The sequence below is a fragment of the Furipterus horrens genome, unplaced genomic scaffold (genome assembly GCF_987537825.1).
Source record: "Furipterus horrens unplaced genomic scaffold, mFurHor1.1.pri manual_scaffold_11, whole genome shotgun sequence".
Lineage (NCBI taxonomy): Eukaryota > Metazoa > Chordata > Mammalia > Chiroptera > Furipteridae > Furipterus > Furipterus horrens.
The window spans coordinates 85,984,894-86,004,351 of record NW_028327181.1 but is presented as its reverse complement, the minus strand read 5'-3'; the positions used below and the strand labels follow the sequence as shown (position 1 = coordinate 86,004,351).

At 37.9% G+C, this 19,458-nt stretch overlaps 1 protein-coding gene across 3 annotated transcripts in view; it reads left to right on the top strand.

Annotated features, from left to right (window-relative positions):
- The window catches only part of ACACA (acetyl-CoA carboxylase alpha), a 199,167-nt gene that overhangs the window by 25,250 nt on the left and 154,459 nt on the right, over positions 1–19,458 (top strand). For all 3 annotated transcript variants that reach the window (XM_090290711.1, XM_090290710.1, XM_090290712.1), the window contains exons 5-12: positions 1,266–1,347; positions 2,284–2,382; positions 3,966–4,072; positions 7,064–7,174; positions 11,304–11,513; positions 14,527–14,697; positions 15,691–15,852; positions 16,430–16,593. In XM_090290711.1, the coding sequence (XP_090146837.1) occupies positions 1,266–1,347; positions 2,284–2,382; positions 3,966–4,072; positions 7,064–7,174; positions 11,304–11,513; positions 14,527–14,697; positions 15,691–15,852; positions 16,430–16,593 (1,106 nt within the window). The remainder of the gene's footprint in view (positions 1–1,265; positions 1,348–2,283; positions 2,383–3,965; positions 4,073–7,063; positions 7,175–11,303; positions 11,514–14,526; positions 14,698–15,690; positions 15,853–16,429; positions 16,594–19,458) is intronic.

The following is a 19,458-nucleotide window of genomic DNA, read 5'->3' as shown; positions in this document are numbered from 1 at the left end:
TTGGAAATGGGTAAAAAAGAGAAGGGATTAAGATGTACAAATTGCCAATTATAAAAAGAGTCATAGGGATATAGAGTACAGCACAGGGAATAGAGTCGATAATATTGTTATAACTGTGTATGGTGTCAGGTGGGTACTAGGCTTATCAGGTGACCACTTCATAAGGTATATACGTGTCTAATCACTGTGTTGTACACCTGAGACTAATATAATATCGTATGCCAATTGTAATTGATATTTTTAAAATTTAATAGAAAGGAAAAAAAGAATAAGTTTTCAGTTTAAAGGTATTCAAATTCAGCACTATAGTTCATATATGAACTTATGTTTACACTTGCCAAAGAAAACTGTTGCATCTATGAACACAAAATCTGCAAGTGGTCACAGAACCCCCCCCCCTCCCCCACAAATTTAGCCATTTTACAATTAGGAAAAGGGGATATCTAAAGAAGTTTTAAGTTTGTATAAAGGATCTTTGTTGAAAATTGATAAATGCCTTTATGTGGAATGTAACAGACAGGGAAAGATGCAAAGATGCATTTAGTCAAAATAAAGTAAACCTAATACATATAAGTTTGTAAAGGGTTTTCAGAGATTATAATTTTATTCTATCCATTTCACCCTCAAACCACCTAGAATAAGTAAAAGTTACCTATTTCCAATGGAATATTCTTAGCCCAGCATATGGTGCAGAAGTAGGTCGTTTCTTCCCAGTCACTTGTGTGCGGAAGTTTAGGGTAAGTGTCTTAAAGGCCAAAAAGAAAAAAAGCTCGAGATTTGTATGGCAGTTTAACCACTACATGTAAAGGTTGAGCTGCGTGGCCACAGTAATTGAATCTGAAAGAAAACCAATATTTCTAGAACAGGCTCTATAGAGTCTAGCTGAAAGGCTATGAATTGCGTTTCCTAAAGAGCAACAAGACTAGCTGGATGTTAATATCAATTTTTTTTTTTTTTTTTTTTGGTTTTTCAATTACAGTTGTCCCCTTTTCCCCTAATTTCTCTCCCCCACCCAACCCACCCCCTTAATATCAATTTAAACTTGGTTTCGACCTCTTCAGAGGTTTTGCCACAATAGACTGCTTATTGTTTTGTAAAGAGCTTGACAAGAATCAGGCACAGAAGCTGAATGAAATATTGGGCTGCTGTGGAGCTATTGTACCTCATGGAGTAGGGCCCAGTCTTGGTAGAGAACAATGCAGTTTATCGTGTATTTTTTTAAAAATATGCATTTTAAGAATGAACCATATTGTGTTCCCTTGTAGGCAGTGTGGGCTGGCTGGGGTCATGCGTCTGAGAATCCCAAGCTCCCAGAACTTCTTTTGAAAAATGGCATCGCCTTCATGGGTAAGCCTGTCTGGCATACTGTTCCTGTCTTTCTGTTTCTCTCCGTCAGTTTTCCCCATATTCCACTCTATATTCTTCTTTTCTTCTGTTTAACATTCTCTTATTTTCATCAACTCTCAGAGTAACCTCTTTATTATTATTTTCCCTTCCTCATTTCTTACACCTTGCTCATGTGTCTGCACCTTGATTGTATTTCCTGTCCCTAGGTTCTTTTCCATGAGATATGGAGGAGGCTCTGATTTCCAAAACACTGGCTTTTAAAAACTTTGCCATTAACCTAAGAAAACATATGGAAAACATATTTTACATATAGCAAAGATAATTGAATACTTAGGATACCCTGGCAGTGTGCCCTTAAATGTGAGTCAACACCTTCACATTTAAGCATATACGGGAGAGCTCTGTCTTCTGTCTTTTCTGCTCTCCTATAGCAGAAAGAGAAATAGAGGTTACTTTGCTCAAAGTGTTTCTATCTCTGTCTCAGAGACCTTCCACAATGATGACTGTGCTTTGTAACCCTACTAAAGTTAAATCTTCCTTTTTGGTTCCTCTAAGGCCAAGGAAGGTATAATATTTGTATTTCAGACTTCAACCCCAAAACTTTATGGTCCTTAACTAAGGATATTGGTTAAAAAAAAAAAAAACAACTATTAATCTGGTAGATTTGAATAGGAAGGATGATAAAACAAGAACTAGATTTGTCAGGAGTTTATTTTAGCATGTGTTAATATATATATTGAATTCTCACTGTGTACTAAAAGCTTACCACATTAGGTTCCTATAAAGGGTACAAAAGTGAGTTAAAACATAGTAATACCCATAATTGAGTTTATGATCTCCATGATTTGTAGGGGAGACAAGAAAATACAAAAATAAATACGTGGAAGACAAAATATATGTGACAGAAATGAGGCCAAAATGTTGTTTTGTTTTTAGGTCCTCCAAGCCAGGCCATGTGGGCTTTGGGGGATAAGATTGCATCTTCCATAGTGGCTCAAACTGCAGGTATCCCAACTCTTCCCTGGAGTGGCAGTGGTAAGAAACAATTTCTTGTTTGTAGCTTGAAGTACAGAAAACTTCAGTAGGATATTTAGGACTATGGCTTGGGTCTTAAGTTTATTTAAAATGTTGGGATACTTGATAAGACATAGAATCCAGGTTGATTAATGGTATCTTGTATCTCCAAGCTTAGTTAATACACCTGTGATTTTATCATGTCTTAGGAGTATACATTTTGTACCAGGTAGGCAGATACTAAACTGTGATTTGAGTGATCTGGGGATTTATTTTGGAGAAACTCTGGGAAAACTCATATGGTTCTGTGGATTCGAATCTACTCTGGGTGGACTAGAATCTTTCTCAGAGATGGACTTCCTAGACAGAATGAGGCCGTTGAGCTGGCCTGGGAAGTGACCTGGATCACTGAGAAAACCTAAAACCCACCTCTTAAATATTTGCCTCCAGTATTTTTTTTAAAAGATTTCATTTATTTATTTATTTATTTATTTATTTATTTATTTATTTATTAAAGAGAAGGGAAGGGTGGGGGAGAAAGAGAGGGAGAGAAACATTGATCAATTGCCTCTTGCATGCCCCAACCAGGGATTGGGCCTGCAACCCAGGCATGTGCCCTGACCAGGAATAGAACCAGTGACCTTTTGCTTTGTGGGATGACACCCAACTAACTGAGCCACACTGGACAGGGCTGCCAGTTTTGTTTTTTTTTTAATGTCAGCCCACAATGTATTGATGATTTGCTTTGCCTATTTAATACTATTTAATGTCTTAGTTGCCTTTGATGTAGAAAATGAGGTCAATAGTCAACCTTTCTTTCAGGCATGCAGAAGGATAAATTAAAAAAAAATTATTCTTGAATAATTCTTCAAAGATTGTCATGTGAACTATTATAGCTGATAATAATATGAACTTTCCTTTTTTTAGTACTCAAGCACAGGGGGCAGACATACACTGAAACCTCTTCCAAATGGGAATGACTATTATCTTCAGGTTGAACAGATTTGAACTCTTGTTACTCTAGGTCTCCAGGGGGATTGCGATATCCTCTCCAGACCTGCTGGGTCAAACAGTTTAAAATAAAAGGTTGAATTTGTTCTTGTTTGAATGGAGAGGCCATAGCATTTCCCTTGTGGCTGAGTACAGGGACATACAGGGAGCATGGAATCATGACTCTGCTGAGGCCAATAAAACTGCCATTTCCATTTCTAAGGGCTCATAAAGATTGAATTATTTCCCAGACCTCTGGCCCTGGAGCAGGCCTGAACACACAAATTGAAGGTATTTTGCCTGCTGTTTGCTGTGAGAAGCCTGACATGCTTTTTTTTTTTTTTTTGTCTTTTAAATCCTTGCATTTTTATGAGTTGCTTTCTTTTAGCTCTCCTGGATTTTTCTAGTGTAAGGTCCTGCTTATGCTGAAACTCAGGTTGTCAGGTCCTGCTGTAGGTAAATACCTTTAACCCCAAGGACTGATCAGGGCTTTATGGCATCCTTCTTTCTTTATCTACCCTCAATATGAGAGTATTTTAAAGACGGTATAGCAGAAAATGGACAGGAACAGAAGCTTTTATTAGCTGCATTTAAGTCACTGTTATCTATTGCAGGTCTTCGTGTGGACTGGCAAGAAAGTGATTTTTCAAAACGTATCTTAAATGTTCCCCAGGAACTCTACGAAAAAGGTTATGTGAAGGATGTGGATGATGGGCTAAAGGTAGGTTATTAACTGTAGGAAGTGATGTCTTTCAACTGATCAATTATAGTCAGAAATAGAGCAATTTGGAGCCTGGTTGATGATGGCATTAGGCTTGTGAGATAAAGAGGTATAGCTTATAGAGTGAAGACGTGACCTACATATAACAAAAATAATTTAATTTGTTTTGAAGCGATCTTCTCACTTCGCCCATTTCTTAGGTAGTTAAATCAGAGCTTTAGGACGGTACTGAGTCTCCTCTCCATTGCCTGTCTGTGTGTGAGAGGGAAGTGGCAACAAATAATAGACTTTTCCCCCTGCTTGAGTTCAGAACCTTGAAGCCAGACAGATAGAGGTCGAAATGTCAGCTTTTTTAAGAACAGAGAGATGTTGGTGAAAATGGCTTAAGTGTGTAGCAAGTCAGATTTGTAACTTAATGTCAGTTAAACAGGCTTACTCACTGGCTACTGGCGGTGCTCTGTAACCACAGACTTCCCTCTACAGGACGCAGCTTTTACTGTTCCACTTATTGTATGACTCAGAGCAGACAAAGAGTATACATTCTGTGCAGTGGGCTGATCCCAAAGAGGGAAGAAGCTGAGCTATGCATGCTCAGTTCCTCCTTCTGGATCAACCAGTCACATAATTGACTTTTTCCCTTGGGGAGGACTGAGGGAGGGAACTAAGAGGTGTTACTCTATAATTATTGTCCATCCATGTAGAAGCATGAACCCAAGCAAAAGGCGATCAGTTCTTCAACATAATATTTCCTTTCCTTTATAGTTCTCTCCAGTTTGTCCCCCTTTCACTTTTTTAACTAGTTGGAAATATCAGGTATGCCTCCAGGTAGATGATGAAAGAGGCTGTTTTAGGAAAACACACTACTTGTGTTTGACTTGCATGTTATAAATTCAAGAGGAATACTGACCGCTCAATTAACTTTATTGTTTACACTTTAAATTAATCATCCTGTAATGTCCTTAATAAGAATTAATATTTCTAATTGAAATGCAAATGCTATATTCTATTTGCTGTAATTTGCAAAAGAGTAGAAGCTTAGCTATTTGCTTATCAGTTAAAATTCCTTTTTTCTTTGTGTAATTATAAACATAAAATTATCTGGTAGAGCCCTGGCTAGTGTGGCTTAATGGGTTGAGCACCAGCCTGCAAACCAAGAGGTCTCTGATTCCATTCCTGGTCAGCACACATGCCTGGGTTCCAGGCCAGGTCCCTAGTTGGGGGTGTGTGAGAGGCAACTGATAGATGTTTTCCCACACATTGATGTTTCTCTCCCTCTCTTTCCCCCTGCCTCCGCCTCTCTCTAGAAATGATGAATGAAATCTTTTTAAAAAGTAAAATAAAATTTTTTTAATTACCTGGTAAAAATTTTTTAAGAAGTTTCTGGGAGCCTTGGCTGCTGTGGCTCAGTGGATTGAGTGTCGGCCTGTGAGCCAAGTGTCACTGGTTCGATTCCCAGTCAGGGCACATGACTAGGTTGCATGTCAGGTCCCCAGTTGGGGGCACGAGTGAGAGGCAACCACACAGTGATGTTTCTCTCCCTCTCTTTCTCCTTTTCCCTCTCTCTAAAAATAAACAAACAAACAAATAAATAAATTTAAAAAAAAGTATCTGGGAAATTTGGAAATCCAAAAAAGATGATAAAACCACCCCTATTTTCTTCCAGCCATTTTCAATTTATAGATTCATAATGATAATCTTAATTAATAGATTTTCAAAATTATCATGATTAATATTAGGGTCTCACTGTATATATTTTAATAGTGTTTGTTTTTTTAAAATATTATATAAAAGCATTTTTCCCATGGCATTAAAATTCTTCTAACATTTTAAATGGATGACCTGTGCCATCATAAGTTTTTGAAAGGTCTACCTTCTTACTGACGTCATGTGCACTATCCTACTTTTTATCTCTTTTCTATATTTGTGGCTGTCTTTTTGATCACTTATAACCCAGAGATTGAGTTCATTCGCTAATTCTGTTTATAGGAATAGAAATGAATAGAGTTAAGTGAATTTTAGAACAGATAGGCTATGATTGAAAGATTTTCATCTTAATCTCCTGACATAAATTAAAATTTGAACTGATCCTTTACTGGTGACATTTTTTTTAGGTATTGCTATAATGTAAACCTGAAAAGACTAGAATGGTTTGATGAAGGAACAACTTGATTATTTTAAACTTTTGGTTAACTTTTCCCCCAATTTACTTTTTGCCTTAACAATACTATTTGGACATTGTTCATATCATTACATGTAAAAACCACCTCATTCCTTTTAATGATTGCATAGAATTCTAACTATATGGATTTATCTTGATTTAGCCAGCTGCCTACTTAATGGATATATAATTCATTTTCCAAGAAGTTTTAGGATAATCACCTGATCATTATAAAATACTGTAATGTGAAAAGTACATTTAGAGCATGTGTTGAAAGTTAGTTTTCTTACTTTATTTATTTTGATATCTCATTATTTTTATCTTTTACAAAAAATACTGAGGGAGAAAAAGATTCTGGATATATGAGAGTTCTGATTTGTTGAGTCTTACATGTTTTCAGAAACTATACAGCTTATATTAAATGAACTACTGATGTCTTTTAAAATAAAAATTATGGGTAATACATGAATACTTGCATACTCTAAGAAATTCCAATAATATAGAAATATGTACAATATAAAGTGAAAGTTTATATCTACCCATAATTCTATAAATCACTACTGATGTATATTGTTGAAATTTTTTGCATTTAAATATGTGGGTTTATGAATGCATATGTAGTCATACTTAAACATAAAGGCAATTTCTCTTGGTTCAACCTAATATTACAAATAGTGTTCTATTCCTTTTACATAATAGTATATCTTCAAGGTCTTTCTATTTTACTATGTATAGGCCTACCAAATAATAGCATTGCCATAGGGAGAAAATGCCAGCTTTCGCCTTCCCTACTAATACCATCCTTATTTCCATTTTTTTCTTTCTTTTTGAAGGCAGCAGAGGAAGTTGGGTATCCGGTAATGATCAAGGCCTCAGAAGGAGGAGGAGGAAAGGGAATCAGAAAAGTCAACAGTGCAGATGACTTCCCTAACCTCTTCAGACAGGTAGTCTTTGTTTCAGTTAACATGTATACATGTATACATGATTTAACTTCCACTAAAATTTAAAAGTCCAGGAAATAGAATTATTCTCTCTTACACAAAAGTCATCAGTTTCTCAGATAGCTCTTCCCTGTGTGGTGGCTCCTAGGACTTTTTTGTGGTGAGGAAGAGTCAATGCCTTTCTATATCTTTGTGCCCCTCTTCTGCTGTTGTTACAACTTACACGGTATGGTTAACTCCTGATCTGGATGCTCTTGGCTTGGTCAGGCCCTGACGCTCTGATTGACTTTACCTTACAAAGGGACTTTCTGCCATGTGTTTTGTCTTCCTTGTACTGCATGGCTGCCACACCCTGGCACGGAATCCCTATGGCAGGCTCGTGTTCTATGAGAACCGAGGCCAGCTCAGGAGAGCTAAACAGGGGGTCTCTCTCTGCCTACACATCTGATTTGCAGCTGAGTTGGTATGTCCAAACTAAAGGTTGGTTTTGGAAGCCAAAGAAATATTTTCTTTTCAGAATCTTAGAGAACCAGGAGACAAGAGTCTCTTTTTCCCTGTCCTCAGAGCCACTGTCACATACTTGACACGCTCTTTTTTCTCCTACCAATAACCAGAAAAAGATGAGTCAGTAAAAGGCAAATCGGAACACATTCTGGCCTTTTCACTCTCCTAGTTTCCCCCTTTTTCTTATTTTTCCCAACATCTTTAGTTTGTGCCATCCTTTACCAGGACCCCTGGCCACCTTTAATTTGCCCCCCCCCCTTTTTTAAATCATTCAGTTTTCTTTTCATGGCTAAAAGAGAAAGAGCCTATGAACTGGGTATTCCATGATTTGATATACTCAATAAAGGAAGTGATAAAGACATTGTTGTGCTACATTATCTTATTTTGAATGTCAGAATATGAATGTTACTTGTCTTTTTCTTTACATACCTTCTATAATAATTCTAATTTCATAGGTATTTCAGTGCCTTATGGAGTCTAAAGAAAATGCCTTTGCTTTTAGAAGCAAAAGATAAAGCATGTTCATTTTTTGAAATGTTAACTCCTATACATATTTCAAAACTACTTTTTACTATGGAATCAAATAATTAAAGAAACTAGAACACTAAGATTAGGAGATTTTATGTGAGTCTTTAAGTTCTAATAATGGTTAACTAAATAACCGAAACCAATTCTCCCATTGAGAACAAGTTAGAAAAGCTGGATCAAATATTTCTTTTTTAATCTGTTATAAGGCATTAGAGACCTTTCAAAGCACTGAAGAATTATGGGCTAAGATATAGAAGAAGAAGAAAACCCAAAGAAGTGAGCCTAGAGATATCATCTAGTTTGAAAGGAAGTAGTTGAAAAGCTGACTACAGTTTTCAGCATTTAAAGGACAAAACTTAGATTTCAGGGCTTGCCGAGTAGGGTGCCCTGGGAAATCTCCCACATTTTAGGTTGGGATCTTGAAAGGACTATATCTCAGAAGAAAGAATGAACTAGAAATAAATCAGCCTTTAAAGGGATTAAATCTCAACTTCAAAACACTGAACCCTTGATTTAAGCAAGGTATTCTGGGATTGCTAGTGTGCCTAGCCACCAACAGAAAGCAAATATAAATGTTCTCCAGAGAAAAATAATACCCAGAACTTCGAATTGTTTCTGTTAATTTTTCAAATGCAATACCAAGCAGTCTATTAAAAATAAGTAGCATTTTAAATTACATGATTAACAATCAAGAAAAGTAAAGTCAGTAGACACAGACCCACAGAAGGTTTAGATAATGGATCTATCAAATAAGGACTTTCAAGTAACCATACTTAATGAGGTCAAGAGAATTAAAGACAAAATTGAAAACTTTAGCAGGAAACTAGAAACCATAATGAAGAAAAAAGTTAAATTCTATAACTAAAAATATAATGACTAAAGTTAAGAAGTCAATAGAGGAGTTTAATAGTATATTAGATGCAGTTGTAGACAGAATTAGTAAGTGGAAGATAGATCAGAAGAAACTCAGACTGAAGCATGAAGAGATAAAAAATGGAAAATATAAGGAAGAACATGGAATAACGCCTCTCATCCATATATACGCATCCCTTTACACTATGATCTCTTTCTTTTTCCACCCCTTCAATTTTGGCTGACCTTGTGACTTGTTTTGACCAATAAAATATGGCAGAAATGGCATACAGGTTCTGAAGCCAACCTCAAGTGGTCTTGTAGTTTCTGCCCTTGCTTCTTGGGAATGAGCCTCAGACTGCCATGTGAAGAGCCCAGTCTAGCCTTCTGAGAAAGAGACCACATGGAATGGAGATTAGTTGCCGACAGTCACTGCAACATTTGAGACATGTAAGTGAGGCCATATTAGACCATCTAACCCCGTTCAAGTTACCAAATGACTACGGCTGCATGAGTGGCTCCAGGCCAAGATCAGTGCAGGAATTGCCTAACTGAGCCCAGCTCAGTGAATGTCTTTAGTCACTAAATTTTGGGGTCAGTGTCCTAAGTCACTAAATTTTGTGTGGTTTTTTTAGGCATTAATGGATAACTAGTACAGAAATTGATACTTAAAGGTGTGATTCTGTCATAATAAAAAAAGTAAAATATATGGCATTGGCTTTGAGACTGGCTGAAAGGCAGGAAAGATGGTGAGAAGGTTGTTAATAAGTGGTGGAGGGATGGTGAGCATACTGTTAGTGGAAGTTGGAAAGGCAGTAACTCTTAACAATCATTATTAGAGTTTGGAGAAAAGGCAACTCATGTTCTGTAATGATGGAACAATTGCCTGAGGTAACCTGGAAGAAAGAGAATGTATTTAATGATCTCATGCACCTAGTTAAGAAGACCTCTAGACAAAGTGTGTTGAATGTATCTGGTTGCTTATGCTAAGGAATTATAAAAGACAGATGAGCCAGAGTGGTGGTGTGTAAGTTCTAGAGCCTAGAGCTTGTGAAGTCTTGTCACTTCTGTCCCCACCCTCTTGCAACACCACATTGAAAAAGTCTTTCACCGAATGGAAGAAGGCTTTCTAGCTTACTGGAAGATGGGGGCCACTTGCAATAGAGATGAGCTGACCCAGTCAAGGCTCCCTCAACCTACTAGCCAACCATCAACACAAGTCATCCGCCCTTTGAATGAGTCCAGTCAGCCCCACTTGAGCCACCAGGTGATGATATGCACATGAGTGACCCCAGGCAAGACCAGAAGGAGAACTGCCCAGATGAGCACAGCATCATGAGGAAAGAAAATGGTTGATATCCTGAGCGAGCTGCTGAGTCTTTGGGTGGCTTGTTATGGAACAAAACAGAGCATAGTAGACATACGGGATATAGTGAAATTATTTAACATTTTGTATGATACTTTGAGTCTCAGAGGAGAAGAAGAGAGAATGGAACAAAAGCGATATTTAAAGAAATCATGGAGCAGAAGCAATGTTTGAAGATATAATAGCTGGACACTTTCCTACACTGATTAAAGACCACACACAGATTCAGACACCTCATGAGCCCACAGCAAAGATGCAGAGGAAACTACATTTAAGCCTATCTGAGTGAATCTGCCACTTTCCTCCACTAAGAAAAGAGACTGAAGGAGAAAATCTTAAAGCAGCTGAAAAAAAAGATTACTTTCAGAGGAGTAACAGTAAGATTGATACTTGACATCTCAATGGGAACAGTGGGAGAAAATAATTGCCAGCATAGAATTCTGTATGCAGTGACAATATGCTTCAGAATTGCAAACGAAAGCTCTTTGACTACACCAATACCGTATATGCCATAATGTGAACCAGGAGAGCATCTCATCTGGAGCAGGTTGTACATTTGGCTGTTTGGGATGGATGGCAGTACTTTGCCCTTTTGTGGAATTGGTGTGTGTGTGTTTTCAAATATTTTGTTCTTTACCCTTGTAACACACTGGATGTTCATATGTTTTTTTCACATTCATTAACTAACATTGATCATATACCTAAGATTGCAGTCTCTTACAAATAGATGAGGACACGAGCTTTATTTTATTCACTTTTGTATTTCTGATTAACATGGTTCCTGACACTGTAGGCATCTGCCTATTGAAACTGAAACAGCTAATCAGGATTAAAAAAATGCTTACCACTTAAAAATTCATTTTCTTTTCTTTTCTAATATAGGTTCAAGCAGAAGTCCCTGGCTCTCCTATATTTGTGATGAGGCTAGCAAAACAATCTCGTCATCTGGAGGTGCAGATCCTAGCAGATCAGTACGGCAATGCTATCTCTTTGTTTGGTCGTGATTGCTCCGTACAGCGCAGGCATCAGAAGATTATTGAAGAGGCACCTGCTGCTATTGCTACTCCAGCAGTATTTGAACATATGGAACAGGTATTTATATGAAAAGCTCTAATTTTTGTTTTCTTACACAGAACTATATCATTCAGTTCACTTACCAATCTGAGAATAGTAAAATTTCTTGCAATGATTCTGGATCATTGATAAGCTTATATTCTTTCCTAGTAGAAATAATTCTGCTATCGCTCTCTAGGAGAGTTGCCAATGAACATTTCAAGCTCTAAACTAGTTAACATTTTTGAAAAAAAATTAGCACACTATTTTGAGTAGGAATAAAGAGAGATGTTTTGGAATTTTTAATCTTATCGTTTGATTTTTTTTAACAAGCTCATGATAAGCAGATTGACCATTTTTTAGACTGATTGTCATTGATTCCTCAGGCAAATTTACTCATTCATATTTCTTAAAAGATCCATTAAGTATCTTTAAAGGTTATATATGCTACATTTTCGTATAGGAAAGATTCTCTGAGCAGTCTTGCAAGGTTCCTTAGAAATAGTTGTAGTTTAGGGTTCTTTTCTGGAATTGTGACTCAGTTTTCATCTTATTGGCTATATATTTTCTGTCTCTTTTTTTCTCCTGAGTTCCAAACAAGCTAAATACATGATCATCTATTTTGGAAATTTAATTGCAATGCGCATGCTTGTGTGTGAATTAAAACACATTCCTAAACGGCTGTAAGAGGCTTTCAAATGATCTTAGCTTAAACAAGGTATAAGTTCTGCACCTCTCATCATAGTCCTAGGTGACCTGGCGCCTGGGACCGAAGTTTATTGCTTTGCCATTCACTAGGAGAGGGGTCAGCAAACTACAGCTTGCAGTTTAAAGCCAACCTGCTGCTGGCTTTTGCAAATAAAATTTTATTGGAATACAGCCATGCTAATTTATTTATGTATTCTCTACGGCTGCTTTATCACTGCAGAGACAGAAATGAGTAGTCGTGACAGAGACTATATGGCTTACAAGGCTGAAAATAATTCCTGTCTGACCCTTTACCAAAAAAAATTTCCAACCCTTGCCCTAGGATGTCATCATCTTCGTGATTAACGCTAGCTCATAAGGGTATGTTCAGATTGTAGCTTGGCGGGAGGGAGGAGGACGTGGGGGTCAAGCATGTAAGAATGTGATCTAGGAGTCACACATATCCCTCCTGCTCACATTCCATTGGACGAAATGCAGTTATACAATCGCACCTAGCTGTGAGGGCTGTTAGGACTTGTAGTCACAAACTGGGAGGCCATACACTAAGCTGAGATTTTGGAGATTCTATTAAATATATGACACAAAGAAAAATGACTGGAGGGCAGTTAATAATCTGTGCCTCAGTCTGATCATCTGGCTACCCATTATCCTGTCATACTTTTAGGACATCCTTAGCCTTCCACAGAGAAGACAGCTCAAAGTCCAAGACCTCTAGGTACATACAATCCTTTTCATTAAAAGTGCATGTGGGTTTTCATGGGCCAGCGACCCTTGTCATTCCTCCTTTCCCCATGTACCCAGTATACAGTGGTGGAATAGAAACAACTCCCATTTGGAAGAAAGAGGAATGAAAAATACACAATAATCATTGGTCCATAGCAGTTATCAAATCCTTCTTGGCGGGATTTGTGATGATTGCCTGCCGTGTGGTGGAGTAATACCTCAATTAGGGCTCTCACTGTCAGGGGTTCTGCTCTCAAAGGAAACCTGCCTGTCGTGCGTTAAGGCACCTGGCTTTGTTCTCCGGGAAGTCCTTCCAGGTGTAGTTTTCTCTGTCACTGGGCTTTGGAGACTGTGCTTTCTTTGGCAGAGCTTTCACAGCTTACGTCTGCTGCTGCAGGATCACGGCCATAAAGATTATTCCAATGATCAATCACAGGTTCTTGAAGGCCAAGTTTATGGTTTGTTTAGAATTGCAATTCCTTCAGAATTTAGTAAGTTTCTGAATTATGTGCTTCTAGTCAGCGTCAGGTGAGAGTAACCACACCCCCAAGATTTTTAGACAGAATAACTTTCTCCTCTTTTATTTGACCTTTGACACTGGGGTGCTTTAGAGTGAGAATCTAATTTTCTGGTTTAGGGGTACAAAAGCAGTTGGATTTTTCACATTCTGACTTTTTCTAACTATTTCCTTAGGGCTTAGTTGGTGGGTTTTCCATTTTCCAACTCATTGTAGAACACAGTTTACCAAATGTTTTATTATACCTACTGAGGAGGCCACCAACTTCTGTCTGCCGTATCTGTGTTGTAGCCACGCACTACCCTGTTGCTAAGCCAACAACACATATATTAATTTTTTTAAATAGCAAGATTCTACCTGAAATTAATAATTTCTGTATTGATTAAAGTATAGGTTAAGCTGTTGTAATAAAGAGATCCAAAAAAAAACCGCAAACCAGGTAAGATAGAAGTTTATTTTTCCCATGATAATCTGAGGTGAGCGCCACAGGGCTGGTGGGACAATTCTGCTCCGTGAGGCCATCTTGGGATTCAGGTTGTTTCTGTTTTGTTTTGTCATTCTTACCGTTATCATCTCTGTGGTTGAAACTGACTGGTACCATCATGACCACGTTTCAGTCCATGGAAGGGAACAGCCAAGCATAGAGAATAAGCACTTCCTTTTTAAAACATGATTCAGGAACTATGCGTATCACTCATCAGTGCTGACATCACATTGGTCAAACCTAGGCACTAACTGTAAGAGAGGCTGGAAAATCTAGTCTCTAGCTGGGCAGACATGTGTCAGGAAGAATGCTAGGAATACTAGAAATAAGGACACAGAAAAATCTGCTACAGTGTCTTTTTACCGCATGTACTTATAGGATGAGGTTGCCTGTGATCCCAAATGACAAACAGTTTTCCTCCAGCTTTGAATTGGGTTCATCACACTTGTTCAGGATTGTCTGTAATAATCAGAGGCTGAAATTCACTCTGATATTTCTAAAAGTCTTTGATAGCTCTTATAAACACTAGATATTGGAGCCAGGGAGAGGCTCTATAGAGAAACAGTGGCCCACCAGGTGGACTATGAAAAACTCATGTTTTCCTCTCTTTCTTCTTTGAGTGTGCGGTGAAACTTGCCAAAATGGTTGGCTATGTGAGTGCGGGGACTGTAGAATACCTCTACAGCCAGGACGGCAGCTTCTACTTTCTGGAACTAAACCCTCGGCTACAGGTGGAGCACCCTTGTACCGAGATGGTGGCTGATGTCAATCTCCCTGCAGCACAACTCCAGGTGAATCACCCTGATCATGACTCAGAGCTGCCTAGAGAATGTCAGCGGTGCCTGAAAAACTGGTTTAACCTGTGTCTGATAAGAGAAGAGCACCTCCTATCTGAGTCTCTTCTGATGTTCATCTCTCATGCTATGTGGGTTGTGATGTGTGGGTTGGTATTCCTGATGGGGTACAAATCTAGGAATATTATTCTATTTTTTAGCCAGACATGTCTGGTGAAAACTGTCATTTTAGAAAGAAACTTGAAAGGGAATATGATTTACTTAATTGTTTTAATTATAAAAAACTTTACAACTTTGTAATTGGCCTCTCCTCCTTTTGCTAGTGTTGTGTATTGAAGCAGTTCCACATCAGAGTGGTGGTTGCGGCTTTTCTAGGCAACGCTGGCAGCACCCATTTATTTTTATAATGTTGAAAGTGTTGTCAGTATTATTTTCTCCGTTCAGCCCAGGAAACAAATGTTGTGGGAAGCGGAAATAGTTAATGATGAAGTTTGATAGAATTTGTATCTAACATATTCTTTGTCCATATTGGGAACCCCTGCTAGATTCCCATTAAGGACCAAAGAGTTTTTTACTTTATTTATTTTCTCCAATGGTTCCTAGGATTAATTATCAGATAGTCTATGGCATAGTATGAAATTTTTAGCTGTCTAAACTTCTTGGATAGCCACTGATAGTTACTCTTCCTTTGGATATTTTCATTCTGAACCCTTGATGGAGAAACAAAAATAGAGGGAAACTCATATGCATTGCATTAGGAATTTAGGGACATTTTTTAGAAGTGGAAAGTATTTAGCAACTTCAGTAGTGACATGTTTTGTTTTAAGTAACTTTGAGTTTCTTCTGTAATGATTGTGTAATACAGGTTATAAAAATCGAATGTTTTAGGTGGTGGCTACTAAAATGAAAAATCTTGCAGGTAATTTATAGCCTCCACATTTTAAGGGAAGTACTATGAAATTGAATGATGTGTGTTTTATTACTTTTCAGATTGCCATGGGGATCCCTCTATACAGAATCAAGGATATTCGTATGATGTATGGGGTATCTCCCTGGGGTGATGCTCCCATTGATTTTGAAAATTCTGCTCATGTTCCTTGCCCAAGGGGCCATGTTATTGCTGCTCGGATCACTAGTGAAAATCCAGATGAGGTAACCCATCACTGAAAAGATTTACAGTAGTCCCTCGCTATATTGTGGTTCACTTACTGCAGCCTCACTGTATCGCGGGATTTTAAAAAATATTATATTTATTTATCGCAGATTTTTTGCTATATCGTGGGATTTTGCGGTACTGTATACGTATGTTGTTAAAGTTACGTAGGTTTAAGAGTGTAGAATAAATGTAAGGTTCCTACTTCGCGGGGGGGTCTGGAACGTAATACCCGCGTTAAGTGAGGGAATACTATACTTTTTTTCTCCTGTGAACTTTAATATTAAGATGGTACCTGAGGGCTATACTTCTGAAATATTTTGGGACTTTCCCTGGAGAGGGAAATTTATAGAGGTTTCATCAGAGCAGACAGAGATGTGATCACTGCTCCCTTGGCCATTTCATCCTACTGTAGGCACCACAGAGTACCCAGTAGCACTGGACATTGGTTCTCAAGCCTTTATGATTTTTGTGTGTCATTTCTGCTCTTATGTGTGATTACCACAGAGCCTAAACAATAAATACATAAATGTTCTCTTCTTGGAAATATAGCATGACATTCTTCATTCCTAACAGGGTTTTAAGCCCAGCTCAGGAACAGTTCAGGAACTGAATTTCCGCAGCAACAAGAACGTCTGGGGTTATTTCAGTGTTGCTGCTGCAGGGGGACTTCATGAATTTGCTGATTCTCAGTTTGGTCACTGCTTTTCCTGGGGAGAAAACAGAGAGGAAGCAATTTCGTAAGTATAATAGCGCTTGATTGCATTTAGAAAATAAACCTGTGCCAACCTTCAGTGAAGGTGTGGGAATGGACAGGGAATCATTTATCTGCTACGGAAGTACTAATATGGACAACCTTTTTGAAGAAGTGTATCTTTAATTGCATTCATGTTGTGTTAAATTATGCAGTGTTCGGCAGATATTTTTCTGTTTGTTGTTTGAGCCTTTTCAAATATTTTTGATAAATTTATAAAGTTAATTACTTTAAAGATATTTCTCATAAAATAGTTTAAATATTTTATTGTTTATTCTGTTACAGTGGTCCCAGTTTTTCCCCCTTCTTTCACCTTCACCCAGCCCGCCCCTCACTTCCATAGTCAATTCCCACACCGTTTGCCCACGTCCATGGGTCCTTCTTATATGTTCTTTGACTAATCTCTTCACCTTCTTTCAGTCAGTTTCCACCTCCCTGTTCCCCTCTTACAGCTGTCAGTCTATTCCATGATTCCATGTCTTTGGTTCTGTTTTGCTCATTAGTTTATTTTGTTCATTAGATTCCTCTTATAAGTGAGATTATATGCTATTTGTCATTCACCAACTGGCTTATTTCACTTAGCATAATAGTCTCCACTTCCATCCATGCTGTTGCAAAAGGTAGGAATTCCTTTTTTGCTGCTGCTGCTTAGTATTCTGTTGTGTAAAAACCACATTTTTTTAATCCACTCATCTACTGATGGGCACTTAGGCTCTTTCAAATCTTGGCTATTGTAAATAGCCCTGCAATGAATATAGGGCATAAATTCTTTTGAAGTGGTGTTTCAAGATTTGATTGCAGCAGAATCGTGGGGTCAAAAGGCAGTTCCATTTTTAATTTTTTGAGGAGACTGCATTCTTTTCTACAGTGGCTATACCAGTCTGCATTCCCACCAGCAATGCACTAGGATTCCCTTTTCTCCACATCTTCTCCTGCACTTGTTTGTTGATTTATTAATGATAGCCATTTTGGCAGGCATGAGGGGCTATCTCATGGTTTTGATTTGCATCTCTAATGGCTATGATGTTGAGCATTTTTTCCTATGTCAATGGGCCATCTGTATGTTCTCCTTGGAGAAGTGTCTGTTCAGGTCCTATGCCTATTTTTTAAAAAGACTATTTATTTACTTTTAGAGAGAGGGGAAAGGAGGGAGAAAGAGAGAGAAACAGGATGTGTGAGTGAAACAGTGATTGGTTGCCTCTCTCACGCCCCCAACTAGGGATCTGGCCAGAAACCCAGGCATGTGCCCTGACTGGGAATTAAACTGGCAGACTTTCAGTCCGTAGGCTGGTACTCAATCCACTGAGCCACACCAACCAGGGCTTTTTGCCCATTTTTTAATTGGATTGTTTGTCTTCCTGGTGTTGAGTCCTATGAGTTCTTTATATATTTTGGAAATTAAACCCTTGTCCTATGTATCATTGGTAAATATGTTCTCCCATACAGTTGGTTCCCTTTTCATTTTGATGATGATTTCTTTAGCTGTGCAGAAGCTTTTTCATTTGGTGTAGTCCCATTTGTTTATTTTTTCCTTTATCTCCCTTGCCCTAGGAGATATATTAGCAAAAATATTGCTATGTGAGGTATCTGAAATTTTACTGCCTATGTTTTCTGCTTGGATTTTTATGGTGCCATGACTTATATTTAAGTCTTATCCATTTTGAGTTTATTCTGTTGTATGATGTAAATTGGTCTAGTTTCATTGTTTCGCCTGTACCAGTCCAGTTCTCTCAACACCATTTATTGAAGAGACTATCTTTATTCCATTGTATGCTTGTGACCTCTTTGTCAAATATTAACTGACCATAAGTTGCTTTTTTTAAAAAATTACAGTGAAGAAAATTTATGCTAGAGTTTATAAATCGGTGGCCTTCCAACCAGTGATAGCCACAGATGTGTTTGCCTGGCTTACTAAGTGTCAGTGTTTTAAAGTTTGCCAATATTTAGCAACTGGGAGATTAAAATAAATATATGGATTTCTGCCTTCTCTTTAAAAATGAGATGATAATAACAACATTGGTTTTATATTCCACTTGGCAAAGTTAACTAAAGCTTTGTGTGGCTGCTTCTTTTGGAGGAAACATGAACTCGGTAGTGCACCCAGACCCCATCCAGTCTGCCTCAGCCATTTACATTCTCAGAGGAGCCTCTGTTGATTGGTATTTAGGTTTACAGTCCTTCCCAGGCAGACCACTGAGTATTTTCTGCAGGACGTGTCCTATGACCTGGTCCAGAAGCCTTGCTCTTTACTTCCTGACCTGCTGTGTACATTTTGCTAACTAGGTGAGAAGCTAACTAGGTTAACTTTTAGAATATTAAAAATATGGTCTCTACCTTAAGCTTGTTTCCTGACTTCATGCCAGAAGTTCATTCCTTAGCTCAGAGTTTCTTCTTTTCTTTATAACATCTTAATATTTATATTTTTATTCTTATATATTTTTTGTTATTCATAGTATTCATCACATTCTTGTTCTCTAGAATAGGCCCAAACCTGATAATAGGACCTTGTCTGTTTTGTTGCTGCTGTATTCTCTGAACATAATAAATGTTCAGTAAACATTTGTTAAATTGATGGATTTGCAACTAGTTCCTGTCCTCATATCCTCTGCTTCAATCATAAAATTCCCTGAACACAATCCATATTTCCTTCCTTCTTTCCCTTTGTTCTTGATACTCTGTCCATTTATTCATTCACTCCATTCAAAAAAATATTTGCTGAATATCTACTGGTTATGGCAATCAAGGACCAAAATAGAGTCTCTGCTTTTATGGAACTTTAGTATCCAGAGGAAGAGAGGCAAGTAAACAATTACACACAATGTAGCAAGTTGTTATCTATGATAGTGGGATT